Genomic DNA, 15772 nt, shown 5'->3' on the forward strand with positions numbered 1-15772 from the left:
AAAACTCAGCGGATTCTGGAAGGTGTTCAGAATTCCCCAGCTACACACCATCGATGAGGAAATGGGGTGACATCTTCCCTTCCATGTCCTTCAACCAGACATAATACCTTATCCCCTCCCTGCCCCCCGCCACCATTCCTTGGAGGTACAGCATGCCCTTTGTCTAATGGCAGCTTCAAAGTGGGTGTTGACAGTCTGCTACTAATTGGCCCGGGGAACAGCCTTCTCTGCACCTTGAGAAGCAAGTAATTTTCTAAAAAGCTCCTTGCTAGCTTTAAAATTCTGCCTGTAAGATCCTAGTCTGTGGTTATGAAGCACTATAATTTATGGACTTTTCCATGCAAGTCCAGGATGAATGAAGTTTGGAATCATGTACAAAGTGTTTCTCCCTAGGTAAAAGTGGCTTTGATCTTCATTTTATAACTGAGATAATTTAGTCACATGATTCTGACAAGGTGATAGGCATGTGGCACCTTGGGCAAATATTGATGGGTCCATTGTTGCCTGGGCAACACTCAAGAAACCTATAGATTAAAAATGGGGTCTGTGTTCAGGAATAGATTACACACATCCCTCTTACCTGCTTTGCTTCTGCCTCCTTGCCAGGTGGTCTGTTCAGCAGCCTGATAAAAAGACATGCCCAAGGGCTTCAACTCATAGGCTGTTCTGGCATTAGATTTGGTAAATGAATCTCTGAAGAAGTTTGCCTGCACTTCAGGAGGCCCTGCTACAACTGATTGACAACATTCCTTCTGGTCTTTTGGCCTCTGGTGTGGTAGTGTTCAGCCTGGCAGCTGTCTAGACCCCTGGCCAATTTTAAAAGTGGGATCAACAGTGCTAAATGGAAAAGACCATTTGTGGCTTAACCTTGGTTTTTCTGTCTGTCTCAACATGAAGTCACATGATTTTAAAAACAGGGCAATAAAGTCTTAAAAATAGTTAGACTTCACCTCAAGGACCTCTCACCACTTGGAAGAGATTGCCTAACGTTTTTGCTGTGCTTGGTTAAATCCATTATGGTTCTGGTTGTGCCTGAGGAATTCTAAATTTATGAGGTAAGGTATCTTTTTTTTATTGCATGGAACAGAATATGTGAACCCTCAGTCCTATATCAGTTGAGCCCTGTTCTGTAATCCTGGTTTTACTTGCTTTGGATACAACAAAAATGTACTCATGTCACAGAAAATAATGATATTCAACTTTTTGTACCAAAAAAAGGGGGAAGAAAGCAAAAATGACTGACATGAACATCTGTATCATTCAGTAGTGGTTAATTTAAACCTGAGTTATTCTAAATAAAATTCTCCTGTTTACCCATACCCAGCAGGCAATAGCAACGTTAGGCTCTCAGTACTCTGCATATTTGTCCTTTGGCCGGTGTACGAGGAAGGAAATGGTTCTATAAGCCAATGGGCAGTGTAACTGATACTCTTCAGAGGACCTACAATGCCAGTGTCCCCAGTGGTGGCATAATTTAAGAAAAACAAAGAAGCAGACCTATTGTCATAGTTTTTGCTCTCTGGGCATTTCAGGACGTCCCCTCTGAGTCAGACTGTCCTTGGTGATCTTGGAATTCATAATCCCTGAGGGTGCCGGGTTCCACTATTCATTACTCACTGTTCACATCAAGTCCTCTGCTCCTTACAGATTCTCTGTGCTAACTAAAGTTTAAACATATGGAAGTATTCCTGTGGGAATCTCCTTTTCTGTTAGTTTCTCTGAGTCTCATTCATAGTCACTTACAACCTGTTTTGCGATGGTATTAGCCTCTGTGAGGTTCTGTCCTTTTCTTGGCTACAAATGCTGTGTGTGCTGTTTTTTATGGATAGTGTTCCCATCCCAGCTCCACTCCTCATACAATTTTACAGTTTTCAAAGAATTTAGGAACTCCAGTTAAGGGGAATGTTGGGGGAGATACCTTTGTCTAAAAGGGATTTCAAAGAAAAGCTGTGTGGGGCTCTGACACACACCTAACAAGGCTGTGGGACTGAGAGGAGAGAGTTCTTTTGGGGATGATTTTCAAAGATTCCTTAGTAGCTTCTGAAACATCTTGGACCCCACAGAACCCATTCTCAGGAAATAGAAGTCACAAACCTCCTGCTGCTTCAGAAGGCCAAGGAGAACATGGCAAAAATCTTTTTTTTTTTTTTTTTTTTTTAATTTTTTGACAGGCAGAGTGGACAGTGAGAGAGAGACAGAGAGAAAGGTCTTCCTTTGCCGTTGGTTCACCCTCCAATGGCCGCCGCGCTGCGGCCGGCGCACCGCGCTGATCCGAAGGCAGGAGCCAGGTACTTCTCCTGGTCTCCCATGGGGTGCAGGGCCCAAGCACTTGGGCCATCCTCCACTGCACTCCCTGGCCACAGCAGAGAGCTGGCCTGGAAGAGGGGCAACCGGGACAGAATCCGGCGCCCCGACCAGGACTAGAACCCGGTGTGGCAGCGCCGGCTGGCAAAAATCTTGAACAGGGAGGTAGAACTTCTGTGATGGATACTAAGCACCTCTGGAGAGGCATTTTAGCAGTTGGAAGTATTTTAAGACAACAGATGGACGGGAAACATTTCTTTGAGGATGTAAGTGTCCACTAGGCATCTACAGTAACAACCAAAAATAGTCACAGAGCCTTTTTTTGTGTCATGTCCTGAGCTGCATGCCAGAGGATGCAGTCCCTTCTTTCCTTGAGTAATTCTGTGAGGTGGAGGTGGGAGGCAAGCAGACGAGGTGTTGTCATACAGAGTGGTAAAGGCATTGCTGAACCTGGTCTGCCAGCCTTTGAATGGCCTCGCCTGGGAGAAAGGGCATCAAGTGATACATGACGGCATCAAATGGCCCATGAAATGTGCCTGTGACGTGTGCCTATCTTTGACTGGACTTGGGGTCTCAACCAAGCCAGACTCTTCAAGAGTTAACGCTTAGTACACTGTCTACGAGGTAGGTATTGTTAGTATCCACTTTACAGATTAAGAAACACATACACAGAGAAGACTAAGGGCTTGCCTAGTGTCTGTCACACAGCTAAGTGTGTAGAGTCAGGCTCTGGAGCCAGCATTTGGCCCCAGTCAGTCTGAGTCCTCACTCATTCTGAACAGACTGGGACCACCGCATGAAAGGGAACTTTTAAAGTAATGTATAAACATGGCCACTTTAGCATGCAGGTACCATGTGAGTTTCAGATGTTAAGCGGCAAGGAGAAAATTTTCATTCCTGACTAAAAGCTCTGGTGTTGAAAATCAGAGATACTGAGCTTTTGGTTAAGTTCTCAGAAGCTTGCCTCAGGATTAAAACCTCTTTTCTACTACGGTACCAAAAACACCTCTTGTAGTCACAAGTTTGCATTTTGAGTGTCTGCTGAATGCTTTTGTGAGCTCTTCGGGTCTGCTTCCCATTTCACATAGGTCTGGGGAAGATTCTTCCCAAAGCTACCACATATTTTCTGCTTAGTTCCCAATCACTTTCTGCCAAGCGGACCCTTGTGTTTTAAAACAGCTTCTTTCATTTCCAGTGTCATCTGTTTCAGAGCCCTCACCTTGGAGTCCTCGCTCCAGGAATTGGCCTTGAGCTTCACTACCCAAGGTCCCCTTGCCATGTTTACCCTGTCTCTGTGGCTTTAGTGGACCCTGTGGCGGGGTGCCCATATTTAAAGACTGAATCAAAGTTGTTTATTATCTCTTCAGAGAGGTGCCCCCCTGGTCCCTTCTACTGGCAGTTTGAAAAGTAACCCTAACCTGCTCATCCAATCCCTCCTCCATCCCTGGGATGCAGACAGGTTTGAGTGGTAGCACGTGCTCATTGCCAGAGGGTGAGCGCAGTCGTCATAGTGATCAGGTAGTAGCTGCCATCCCACCTCCCCACCTTGAACAGATCTGCTTTTTCAGCGTCCCATTCCTGTCTTCCCGGGCAGAGGGTGTTAAAAAAAAATCGCTCATGCTCCTCCATTCTGTGAGGAATGGAGACTTTGATTATTTTTCATCCTTTTTTCAACTTCGGTTTCATCTTTTTTTCTTTCATCATTTTTCACTCCCAACTCTGCTGTTCCCCTTCCGTCTACTCTCTGGAGTCTTCCAATCAAGCAGCAGTAACTTTGTCCTCTCCTCCTGGCCCCTCCCCGCCCCCTGGGAAGACCAGGAGAGAGTACCCGTGCCCTAAGGGGCTAGGCCTCTGGAGCTGTTGTAACCTGAGAAAAGAAGGAAAAAGGCCAGGCCTCTTGAGCCAGCAGTCAGCCCCTGTGGCCTGCCAGAGAATAAGAGCCTTGCTCACTCAGCTCCCTCCCTCTTTTCTTTCCCCTCCCCTGCCGCAGCAGGGCCCTCCCCCATCCGCACACACAGGCTGCTGGGTAAGTGGCAAGATGGCTCCCCTGCATGTCTCCGGCTGATCGCTGCCGCTCCGCCAATACAATAGAGCCAGCCACTACCAGCAGCCTGGCCCTCTCCTTCTCCTCCAGAGAGACCAATCCAGCCGAACTCGGGGTTTGCCGTGAGGACTTAACGCTTATCTCTTAAAAGCCAGATCTATTTTAGCCTCCCCGCACCACCACCGCCTCCCCTTCCATTTACCATTTTTTTTGGATCCCCAGTTGCTGCATCTCGATTTTCTCTCTGGATCGGGTGGCTGGGGAGGAGGTGGTGGGATCTTGGGACAAGGAAGGTGTTTTTGTTTTTGTTTTAATTTTTAGGATTTTTTGTTTGGTTTTTGTTATTTCTTCCATTCCAGAAAGGGATAAACAGCACTTCCAGGGGGAGAAAAAAAATCATGTTATCAGAAAGCAAAGAAGGGTGAGAGCTCCACATTTCCGTGTGTCCCTTCCCCGCCGCGCCGGCTCACCTCGGCCCCTTCTCTTCCCCGTAGCCTCCATCCGTCTTTCGTTTTGGTGGTTTCCAGTCATTCTGCTTTCCCCCTTTGTCCTTCCTGCCTGATTTCCAGTTGGCCCCACATGCCCTCTCTGTGTGGGAAGTGGGCATTTTTCTGATAAGCCTTTTCTCTGGATTGAAGCAGTTGAATTGCGTGGGGGCCTGTTAGCTGGGGGCATAGTTCCGATTTTCCCCTCCCCCCAACCCGTGCATCCTCCCCGGCTGCTCCAGGGACGTGGTTCTGACCTCTGAGTGTCAGGCAGCCTGTTGGGAGTACTGAATTTTCTGGTGGTGGTTGTTGGCCTCAGGTGGCTCGCTTGCCCCTCCCTGATCATCTTGATTGGATTTTTTTGGCCCAGTATTTGGGTGGTATAGGGGGTGAGATTAGAGAGAGCAGTTAGAAAGGAGGACAGGAAACGAAGGTGGGAAGAGTTTATCTGAAGTGACTCTCTGGGATTCTTTGCCTGAAATGGGAGCTAACTTGTGTGATTGGGGGTGGGTTCAGTGTTGGGGGATCTGTGCGGTGGGGGGGAGGGGGGAGGGTGTGCCCTGACTGGGAGGCTTGCTCTCTCTATCTCTTGGAAGTTGGAATGAGGGAGTGGGAGAAACTGGGTGAAAGCCGAATATCAGAACAGTTCCTACACCTCTGAGCAGGTAAAGGTGGCCTGATCCTTCTCTAAGCGTCTCTACTGTCCAGTTACCCTACAGCTGGGGTCCTTGTAGCTGCGCTTTCCCCGTGTCCCCACCCCCATCACTTTCTCCGCTCCTGGTGTCTCCAGATCCTGTGGGTCAGCAGGCATTTACTTATTAAGAGTTGATTAAAGCCAAAGTTGGGATCATTTGCCACAGCCACGGCCGTTCTTTCTCACCTTTGTAAAGAATCCAGGCTTCCCTTAGTTTCTCATGCAGTTTTACTAGATGAAAATGCCTGTGGCCAGGGGACAGGGAGGCCATAGGGTTGTGGTCAAATCAAGTCATTTTTGAGGGACTTTGTTTCAGAGGAGGGTCTTCTTTTCCTGTGAGAATACTGTGGTGAGTTATGACCTAAAATAGCTGTCCTAACCCACTCGTACCAGCTTTATCCCATCTGGGCAGTGGGTGGATGTGGGTGCTGTAATCCATGCTCTTTCCCCAAGAAAATGGTTTCTCGTTTCTCCCATGACGATGAAGTCTTTAGTATGATCTCAAAAGCATACCCCTCCCCAATTCCACTGAAGTGAAGGGGCCTGAGGGTTTCCTGTGCCACACACTAACGTCTTGCTTTCTCTCCCCCTTGGTTCTTTCCTGCCCTTCCCTCCCAACCTCCCCCCATCCTGTCAGTGAGGAGAAGGAGGAAGTGACCATGGACACAAGTGAGAGCAGACCTGAAAATGACGTCCCGGAGCTTCCTATGCCTATTGCAGACCAAGTCAGTAATGATGACCGCCCAGAGGGCAGTGCTGAAGATGAGGAGAAGAAAGAGGTAACTATCCAAGCCGCCTGTTGGGGTGGGTGGTGGTCAGGAGTGCACCTAGGGGAGAGAGTAGACCACTCTGGTGCTCCCTCTTACAAAGTGGGATAACTTACGGAAGGGATGAGCCAGGAACTTGGATCAGGACAAGGCCAGGGGAGAATTCGCTGGTTTAGCAAGGGAGACCCCTTGTGATGGGGACAGGGCTCATTTGTTCTCCTTTCCTTGTTGGGGAATTAGTAGTTCAGACTCCTGGAAACTTGTTTTCAACTGGAAAGCCTGTTCCTGGTTTCTTATCTAAGACCTAGGCTCAGCTTTTCCTGCCATCTTGCCGAGCTTGCCCATGGTAACTCCTTTAGCTTTCCCTCCTTTTTAAACACCTAGCGTAACTCAGCGCCATCTAGTGGGCCTCGCTGACTCACCAGAACCAGCCATGCTGAGGAATTTTTGTTCCTATCTGCCCCCCAGTGGTCTCATTTCAGAGGTGGAGCTGCTTAGGGGTGATCCAGGAGACCCCTTCTCTTTCTGTAACCCTGGAGCTCCTTTTTTGGCATATAATTGTGTCCTGAACCCAGATTCAGGGGGCTCCCCCGATCAGAGCCAGCGAAGTCTTCTTGCCTCCTAAAGTTCTTAGAGAAAGAATTAGCTGGGTTTGGGAATGGGTTAACAGGGTGGGAGGGACTGTTGTGTGTGTAGCCTTTCTCTGGTGTGTGTTGCGGGGGTGGGGGCCGGTGAAAGTGATTTGATGTGCAGAATATTATTTATTACAAGGTCCTTCTTCCCCGTAAAACTTTGTCCAAGCACCTCATGTACGGTAATCCGCCCGTAAAATATAACCCTGCCCAACTGGCCAATCGCTGATGCCGCCTCTTCCTCTGGACCCACCCGCTGCTACTGAGCTGCCCAATCAGAGCCGAGTCTGCTATCCAGGTGTCTTGGCCAGAGGGGGGCATGTATATGGGCTCCTGTGATGGGCCCTCTTTTGCCTCCCTGTCTTGCTTACATCAGGGGGCCAAGAAGAGCACTGTTCTGGAGAGACTTGTATTGAGAAAGCAAAAAGCATTTGGAAAGGGGTGGACTTGCATCGTCTCCCTACTTGGGACACCCCAAGAAGAGCTTGTGCCAGTGCTGGGGCGCCTGCCCACATACCCTTGCCCTTTTGAGGACTGTGGGTTGCCTTGTTTGCTACAGACTGTTGGGATCCCCATCTAGGGCACCAAGGCCACCTAAAGAGTCAATGTTTGTGATCACAGTGTCATGCTATGAAATACTGAGTGGGGCCCTCGGCTTAAGCTGTGACGACTAGGAACCCTGCAGAGGAGTGTAGGGTCTGTGCCCCAGGGATTTAATGCTGATGGCAGCCCAGCCCATGTGTCACCACTTGCTCATCAGATGGACTTTTCTTTGGTCCCTGCTGTCCATGGTGAAGGGCAGCTTGTTGGTTGCTCCAACTTCTCCTCCATCCCTGGAGGCAGGGGCTCATTCATCCACCTGACTGGAACCGCTGTCTCAGATGGAGTCCCTGAGGAGATGCCACTCACAACTCTCAGAAGAAGAGCATTCTGACCTTGCTGCTGAATGTGTGCCAGGTCCTGGGGATGTGCACCTGCTGCCCCCAGGCCACCTTCATCAGAGGCTCCATGATCCCACTCGGAGAGAGGACCCCTCCCCAGTTACAGGCGGAGGAGAAAGGGACTCTGGAGTCATCACCTGGACGCCAAGTGCTGGGTGGTGGTACCGCTGCAGCTGCCACTGGTGGACATAGGGTCCTGCCTACCTCTCCCGATGAAAGGCAAGGACCATTCCTGCTCCTCACAGGCCATCTCATCAGGGACTGCAAGACGATGCCCCTCCAGGGCCAGGACTGATGTCTCTGCCCCTTTCCCCCCTCTACCCCTCGCTGAGCCCGGCCACCGCCAGTGAACTGTCTTGACATCATGGAAACTGGGCAGCGTCCCCCCACACGTTTCCCTCCCATCCCCCCTGCGCCCCTGGGAGGACTCTGGCAGTGCCGTGCTGACTACCACGCCGTGCGCCCACCTTTTTTGCCAACCCAACCCCCCACCAATTGCACAGCGCCTAGCAGGGAGGGCTCATTCTGATTGGACCGGCGGTTGACTAGATACAGTACACAGTGAGGTGCGATTGGCTGAACTGAAGATCCCAGGTGTGAGATGGTACCTGGAACATTTGTCATATTCCTAGTTTATTTTCTTCTTTATTTTCTTCTTCTTTTTTTATTTAATCTTTTATTTTAATTTTTCTTTCTTTATTTTTCTGATTTTCTTTATTGGATTTATTTATTTTGGTTCATGTTTTCCTGTTTTAATTAAGACTTTTTTTTTTTTCTCACTAACTTACCCACTGAGAGTGGCCCAGCTAGGGGTCAGGCTGGCCCTTAACAGAGACCAAGGAGACTTGGTTAGACGACACAAACGGGGCTGGGGGGTGGTGGGGAGGGGGGGGGTTCGTTAAGAGGGTTCTGCCCTACCCTTTAGAAGGTTGGTAGGGTAGTCTTAGTTTTTCCAGAAATAAGCACCTAAACCTAAAATGCTCTATTCCCCTTTTCTTTCTATCCCTGTTTTTGATCTGTCTGTAATCTTTTCCCACAAAATGTGTGGAACAGAAGGTTATTCCAAAGCTGTCTGCTGGCCCTTGGCAGAGCCCCTAAGGCTTGAGCCCCGGGTAGAGAGGGAGCAGGGAGACTCTGCTGGAGCTGTGTGTGGTGGTCAGAAAGTCTGGGGGGCAGTCTGCCCTTCCTAAGGACCTCACACACCAGACACACTTCCTGTTCTTGCTGGGCGTTGGCTCCACAGCTTCGTCTCCAGCAAAGCTGCTGCTGCCTTTCCCACAGTGTGATGGGGCCTGGGCCATCCCTGCTGTGCGGAGTCTCAGCCATTGTCAGTGGACTTCACACTGGCATTGAGAAAAGGACATGCCTTCTCGAAGTTGCCATCCCGAAGTCGATTTTCCACATTTGCTCATGTTTTTCTCAAATTGGCAAGAAAGGAGGGAGGAGGACAGGTGACCCAGTTCTGGGCACAGCGCATTGGGCCTGGTGTCCTCCTGACCCGGAGACAGTGGAGGAGGGCATGATCAGCATCCTTAAAGGGCTGGGTAGCTGCTGAATTCCTCTTCCAGCTTATTTCTGGTTAAGCTAACACACAGGAGTGCTATGGACTAGTTGATTCTTCCCTGCTATGATGTTCGGTTTTATTTTTTTCTCTAACTTGCATTGATTCTGCTTCGTTTTTGCCGTTGCCGCTTCTGTTTTGGTCTCTGTCCCTGTCTCCCTCCTTCTCTGTCCCTGTCTCTCTCTGTCTCTCTGTCTCTCTCTGTGTCTTTGGAGCCTATGCTAAGACTGCCCCGTCTAACCTCCTCCCCCCCTCTCTGTGGGGTGTCTCTCTTTCTCTTTTTTTCCCCTTTTCTTCTCTACACAGAGCTCGCTGCCCAAATCATTCAAGAGGAAGATCTCCGTTGTCTGTAAGTCTAGCCCCAAATCCCTGATCAAGGTCAGGAATATCACAGAGACAGACTCCCATGCGCTCTCAGCGGCATCCTTGGGTCACCCCCCACCCGTCCTGCTCCCTCTGCCCAGCAAGTTTGCATCTTCATGGCCTGGAAGCTCAGAGCTTTAGGCGGTTGCTGTCCAATCTCCTGGTTCCCATGTCAGTGAAATGCACTGCGGTGGGCACCTCAGACCATTCCTGTCTAGTCTCAGGGTCATTGTGTTCTTCCAGATAACTTCCAGAACCAGGAATGAGCTTGAGGGCTTCCCACAGAATGCTTACCCGTTTATGTTTAGAGCATTCCCAGAGAACGTCTGTGGAAATAGTGCCCCATACACGGTAACGTTTTTGACCTTCTCGCAGTGAGGAACTCTAGACTACAGAAGTGTTACTGACACTCATTGGTGTGCTCCTAACTTACATGTCAGTCTTTAGTGTGAAAATCAGAGATGGCCAGTTTGCGTCAGGATCTTAAATTAATTCTGTGTAGATTTTTTGTGGCCCAGAATCTGCTTGTTTCTTCCGCATCCCAGTCCTTTTCAGTCTTTCTTCCCCACTACTTTAGATATTTCTCTACCACCAAAAGTGTAAACTGCTTGCCAGGCTAGCTACTCCTCCCTGGTTACTTTTAGAGACATGGAGTTATCATCTGTTTGGAAGGGACTCCGGCCCTTATTGTTCCCTCCGAAACCATGGTCTCCCCAGACCCCGAGTACAGTTTCCTTAAGTTAACCTCTTCCTAAAATGCCAGCCGAAGGCAACCTACAGGTATTATGATGTGAATCAACAGAGGACTTGAGACCATCTAACTGTTGGGTCCTATTTCTTGGGGACAGCAGCGACCAAGGGGGTGCCAGCTGGAAACAGTGACACAGAGGGGGGCCAGCCTGGTCGGAAGCGACGTTGGGGAGCCAGCACAGCCACCACACAGAAGAAACCCTCCATCAGTATCACCACCGAATCGCTGAAGGTGAGGTGGGCGAGCCGGGGAAGGGAGGATGACACCTGTTAAGGTGGGAGTAGACACGGGCCCAGTGTAACGGGGTGGGGGGTGTCTGTGTCCCAGAGCCTCATCCCCGACATCAAACCCCTGGCGGGGCAGGAGGCTGTTGTGGATCTTCACGCGGATGACTCCCGCATCTCCGAGGATGAGACGGAGCGGAATGGCGACGACGGGACCCACGACAAGGGACTGAAGATATGCCGGACTGTCACTCAGGTGAGGCTCCTGCTGGCCAGCATCGGGCGGGCTGGGGCAGTGCCTCTGGAGCAGGCAGCCGAGGAGCTGAGTTACAGTCGTGGCCGGGAACTCTCCTGTGCGTGCAGAGGGTTGGGTTAATTGGCACTTTGCAGGGTCAGACTGAAAGCCAGCTGGCTGCCTCTTGTAAGGACAGTTTTATTGGAGCGCAGCCACCCCAGTTCACATAGTCCTGTCTGGCTGCTTACGCGCTGAGGAGCGGAGCTGAGTAGTCACCGTCTCACAAGCCTGAGATACCTCCGCTCTTTCCCTCGTCTTCCCGGAGTCCACTTTGAGGTGCTGACAGGATCTGGTGGAGTTGAACTGAATAATGAATTCTCTCCCCCGGTGGAAGAAATATGCGGGGGGAGGGGTGCACGCTGGTGACAGCAGCTGGACTGTACCACCCTCACGCCAGAGAGCCAGAGACCGAAAAGAATGTTGCAACGTGGTCTTTAAGAGTCCCCTCCGTGATCTCATCACCCTCACAGGTAGTACCCGCCGAGGGCCAGGAGAACGGGCAGCGGGAAGAAGAGGAAGAGGAGAAGGAGCCTGAAGCAGAGCCCCCTGTGCCTCCGCAGGTGTCAGTAGAGGTGGCCTTGCCCCCGCCTGTGGAGCATGAAGTCAAGAAAGGTGGGTGAGGTGCCTGCAGCTCCCCGGAGCCCAGAGCACTTCGTTGTCCTGGGGCAGTCTTCTGCCTTGTGCTGTAGTGTTCGCCCTGTCTGTCATCTCCGAGGTTCTAAACTCCTCGAGAGCTGGGTTTGAATCTGCCTCACCTCTGAACTCTCCACCCTGGGGAGCTTAGCCCAGCAGCGAACCTTGCGTATGAGAGGTGCATGGCAGTGAACAACAGGAAGGAGCCCTGCAGTCAGATTGGAGGTGAAAGAGCCAACACTGCTCCCTCCTACAGCTCTTCTTGTGCTCTCTTCGATAGTGACTCTAGGAGACACCTTAACTCGACGCTCCATTAGCCAGCAGAAGTCCGGAGTTTCCATCACTATCGATGACCCAGTCCGAACCGCGCAGGTGCCCTCCCCGCCCCGGGGCAAGATTAGTAACATTGTGCATATCTCCAATTTGGTAAGTGCTCATTTCTCACGTTCCAGACTTGGGTAGTGGCTGAGAGTCTGAGCTTTTGACCCAGGTTTCCTAGTCTGGCTCCTAGGCCTCTTGTTACGCACTGACCTTGCCTGAGTTATTTAACCTATTTCCTCCTCCCAGCACTGGGAAGGAAAAGGGCCTGCTTGCTGCAGGGTTGTGTGGAGGATTGGCAGGGCCTGGCGCCTGCCCTGTGTGTCAGTGCTGCCACTCTGCAGGGCACTGCCCTCTCCCAGGCTTGAAGACACAGTCCTGCGGCAGCAGCATAGGCAATCTTCATACTGGCACGTGGGTGTCATGCTCGCCTTCTTCAGGGCCCTGAAAGTCTCTTCATCGGCAGGTTCGACCCTTCACTCTAGGCCAGCTGAAGGAATTACTGGGCCGCACAGGAACCTTGGTGGAGGAGGCCTTCTGGATTGACAAGATCAAATCTCACTGCTTTGTCACGGTGAGGGAGAAGGTTATGGCATACTGTTTCCTTGGGAGACCAGGGTGGGCAGGTTTCCAGGCAGTGTGGCCGATGGGAGGGATTGAAGACATGCCATGACCCTCTGCCTTCTCCCTTCCTCCACCAGTACTCAACAGTAGAGGAAGCAGTTGCCACCCGCACAGCTCTGCATGGGGTCAAATGGCCCCAGTCCAATCCGAAATTCCTTTGTGCTGACTATGCTGAGCAAGAAGAGGTGAGAAACCAGAGGAAAGGAAGGAGGGGAGTAGTGGGTGGGCTGGGAGATTCCAGCTAAGATCGTTGGCGAGCCTGTAGTCACCGAGTTTCTGTGCGCTTCCCTCCCTCCCCCACCTGCTGGGTGTATCTGCGCCCCTGGTACATGGGTAGCTTCAGTGGGAGTGATGGCTTCTCCTCGCTGACTGTTCTTGTCCCTCCTCTGCCCACAGCTGGATTATCACCGGGGTCTCTTGGTGGACCGTCCCTCTGAGACCAAGGCAGAGGAGCAGGGAGTACCACGGCCCCTGCACCCCCCTCCCCCACCCCCAGTCCAGCCACCACAGCACCCCCGGGCAGAACAGCGGGAACAGGAGCGGGCAGTGCGGGAGCAGTGGGCAGAGCGGGAACGAGAAATGGAGCGACGGGAACGAACTCGATCGGAGCGTGAATGGGATCGAGACAAAGTTCGGGAGGGGCCACGTTCCCGATCGCGGTCCCGTGACCGCCGCCGCAAGGAACGTGCAAAATCTAAAGAGAAGAAGAGTGAGAAAAAAGGTACCTGGCCAGCACCTGCCAGTAGGTGGGATGGGGCTGGAAGGCCATGGCCATCAGATCTGACTCACTCTCTTCCACCTCAGAGAAGGCCCAGGAGGAGCCGCCTGCCAAGCTACTGGACGACCTTTTCCGTAAGACCAAGGCGGCCCCCTGCATCTATTGGCTCCCGCTGACTGACAGTCAGGTGAGTGCCCACCTTCATGCCCACCCCAAGCAGCATCTGGGCTGGAGGTCAGCACCAGGGGAGGGTCACAGGACTGCAAGAGCAGGTGGACCCAGGTCTTAGTTTAGGAGCAACACAGGAAATGGCTAAACATCACAGGAAGTAACAAAGCAGCATGCCACAGAGCAACCAAACCCAGTGCGGAGGGGTGGATGGACAGGCAGCAGCTGAAGTTGTAGCTGTGCCCACCAAGCTTCTTAGAACTTGATGCTGGTTGGCTGAGAGATCGGTTTTATAGCTTCATCTGTTCCTCTGCTTTCTAACTCCTGGAGTTTTCACTTGTTAAATTTAGTTTCAGAGTGATGGGCCTTTTGGGCATTTCAGTCTTCGACTGTTTGACGAAAGTAAGAAGATTCGCTTACATCTAGGCTGATGATAGCTAGGGGAACACCAAAGACCAGGCGTGGGTGGTGCCAGTACCTGCTGGGTGTATAAAAATGGAGAACTTGCTGTGAGGAAGGCAGGTGTGATTGCTGGGCCCCGGGCCCTTCCTGCCTCCCAGCAGAGCCGAGCCAGTGAGCAGGGCAGGCGCGCAGCGGTCCGGGCACAGACAGGGTGGGACTGGCGGGCGCGGGGCCGAGGTGCCGACACTCTGCCTTTCCCACCCGGCTGCAGATCGTTCAGAAGGAGGCAGAGCGGGCTGAACGGGCCAAGGAGCGGGAGAAACGGCGAAAGGAGCAGGAAGAAGAGGAGCAGAAGGAGCGGGAGAAGGAAGCCGAGCGGGAGCGGACCCGGCAGCTGGAGCGGGAGAAGAGGCGGGAGCACAGCAGGGAGAGGGAGCGGGAGCGCGAGCGGGAGCGGGAGCGCGACAGGGGGGACCGAGACCGAGACAGGGAGCGGGACCGAGACAGAGGCCGGGAGCGGGACCGCAGAGACACCAAGCGCCACAGCAGAAGCCGGAGTCGGAGCACCCCTGTGCGGGACCGGGGTGGGCGCCGCTAGCCGGGAGAACACTAGGAGAGCTGCAGGTACCAGCCACTCTGCCCCGGGGAGGGGGGTTAAAGGCCACAGAGGGATAGGTACAGTCTTCACCGCTCTGGAACCAGGGCTCTTTCACACCGTCTGCCCAGCGCTGACGTCTGGCTGCCACCTGTCCCCACAGAGCAGATGGAGCAGTGGCCATCCTCCCCACTGCCTTTAAACCTAACTCTTGGGACTTAGCCCTTTCCTCCCTCTCATTTCCATTCAGTCTGTGAGAGGGAAGAGCTAGGTTAGGGAGGGAGGTGGGGAACAGCCAGGTGCCCTGAGACCTCTCATTTTTCCACCATCCTTCTCACCGCCTCCCCTGGGTACTCACAGTCGCCTCTCGGGAACAGCCGGGGCCAGGACTGGGTCACCTATGAGCTGAATCAGCGTCTCCTCCTGAGTCCCGGGGCCCCTGCAGTTCCCAGTCTCTTCTGTCCTGCAGCCTTTGCCTCTTGCTGACCGGTTCCACTTTATATCCACCTTTTCCTTTTGTTCAATTTTTATTTTTATTTTTTTTATTATTAAATGATGTGGTCTATGGAAAAAAAAATAAAATCTGACTTAGTTTTAAATAGCGTGTGAGTGGCTTTCATTGGGCCTGGGTGAGGAGATGGCCACAGCCTAGAGTCTGCATTGCCTGCATTCCGTGTGCTTGTTTTGGCTCATTTTCACTCATTTCTGGAACCAGGGCTTCCCACCACCCTGCATCCCTGCCTTGGTTCTAGCCATCCCAAAGCTGTGTACCGTCTTCATTTGGGAGCAGGAGAGGCGCCCTGTATTCCAGGCAGCACCCCAGACGGCTAGAAGGTCTGCTCTTGATTCCTGGTCCTGTGCATTAGACATTTGGTCACCTGCTCGCCGGCTTCGCGGTGTTTCCCAGGACTGCCACCAGGGGGCGGTAGCCCCTCACTCTGTGGGCCCCTGTAATGAGCTTCCCCAGAAGGCTCCACTCCCCACCTCCGCCCTCCCACCGCTGTCGTGCCTCCGTCCCCAACACGTTCCCTGGGCCCGGCTCGAGGACTCCCTGGACCCTTGTTATCCTTAAGAACACCCCGGCCGACCACCACTGTACTCCGCACGGGATCCCGCGCCGGTCCAGGAACGGGGCGCCGTCTCCCACGGTGGGATGCTGATACCCCGCCTCACCGTGCGCTTGCCCTTCGCCCCGCCGCTGGGAACCTGCCGGCCGCTCCGCGCTCCCGGGCGCGCCCTCCCTGCCAGCTCTT

At 52.4% G+C, this 15772-nt stretch overlaps 1 protein-coding gene across 33 annotated transcripts in view; it reads left to right on the forward strand.

Moving 5' to 3' along the window:
* Positions 1-15118, forward strand: part of ACIN1 (apoptotic chromatin condensation inducer 1) — a 37322-nt gene extending 22204 nt beyond the window's left edge. For 5 of the 33 annotated variants that reach the window (XM_089309891.1, XM_008269360.5, XM_070053883.2 and 2 more), the window contains 11 exons: positions 6165-6306; positions 9735-9777; positions 10640-10773; positions 10870-11022; positions 11532-11673; positions 11975-12120; positions 12479-12586; positions 12714-12821; positions 13033-13357; positions 13441-13541; positions 14196-15118. In XM_089309891.1, coding sequence (XP_089166017.1) covers positions 6165-6306; positions 9735-9777; positions 10640-10773; positions 10870-11022; positions 11532-11673; positions 11975-12120; positions 12479-12586; positions 12714-12821; positions 13033-13357; positions 13441-13541; positions 14196-14522 — 1729 coding nt within the window. In that variant the 3' untranslated portion in view covers positions 14523-15118. Of the gene's footprint in view, positions 1-606; positions 1320-4311; positions 4471-4707; positions 4770-6164; positions 6307-7065; positions 8472-9734; positions 9778-10639; positions 10774-10869; positions 11023-11531; positions 11674-11974; positions 12121-12478; positions 12587-12713; positions 12822-13032; positions 13358-13440; positions 13542-14195 lie in introns of those variants that run through there. The other 28 variants (XM_089309889.1, XM_089309892.1, XM_089309882.1 and 25 more) reach the window with 20 other exon arrangements.
* The last annotated feature ends 654 nt before the right edge of the window (positions 15119-15772 follow it).

Source organism: Oryctolagus cuniculus, chromosome 12, assembly GCF_051225735.1.
Source record: "Oryctolagus cuniculus isolate XC-2025 breed Fujian yellow rabbit chromosome 12, ASM5122573v1, whole genome shotgun sequence".
NCBI classification, from domain to species: domain Eukaryota; kingdom Metazoa; phylum Chordata; class Mammalia; order Lagomorpha; family Leporidae; genus Oryctolagus; species Oryctolagus cuniculus.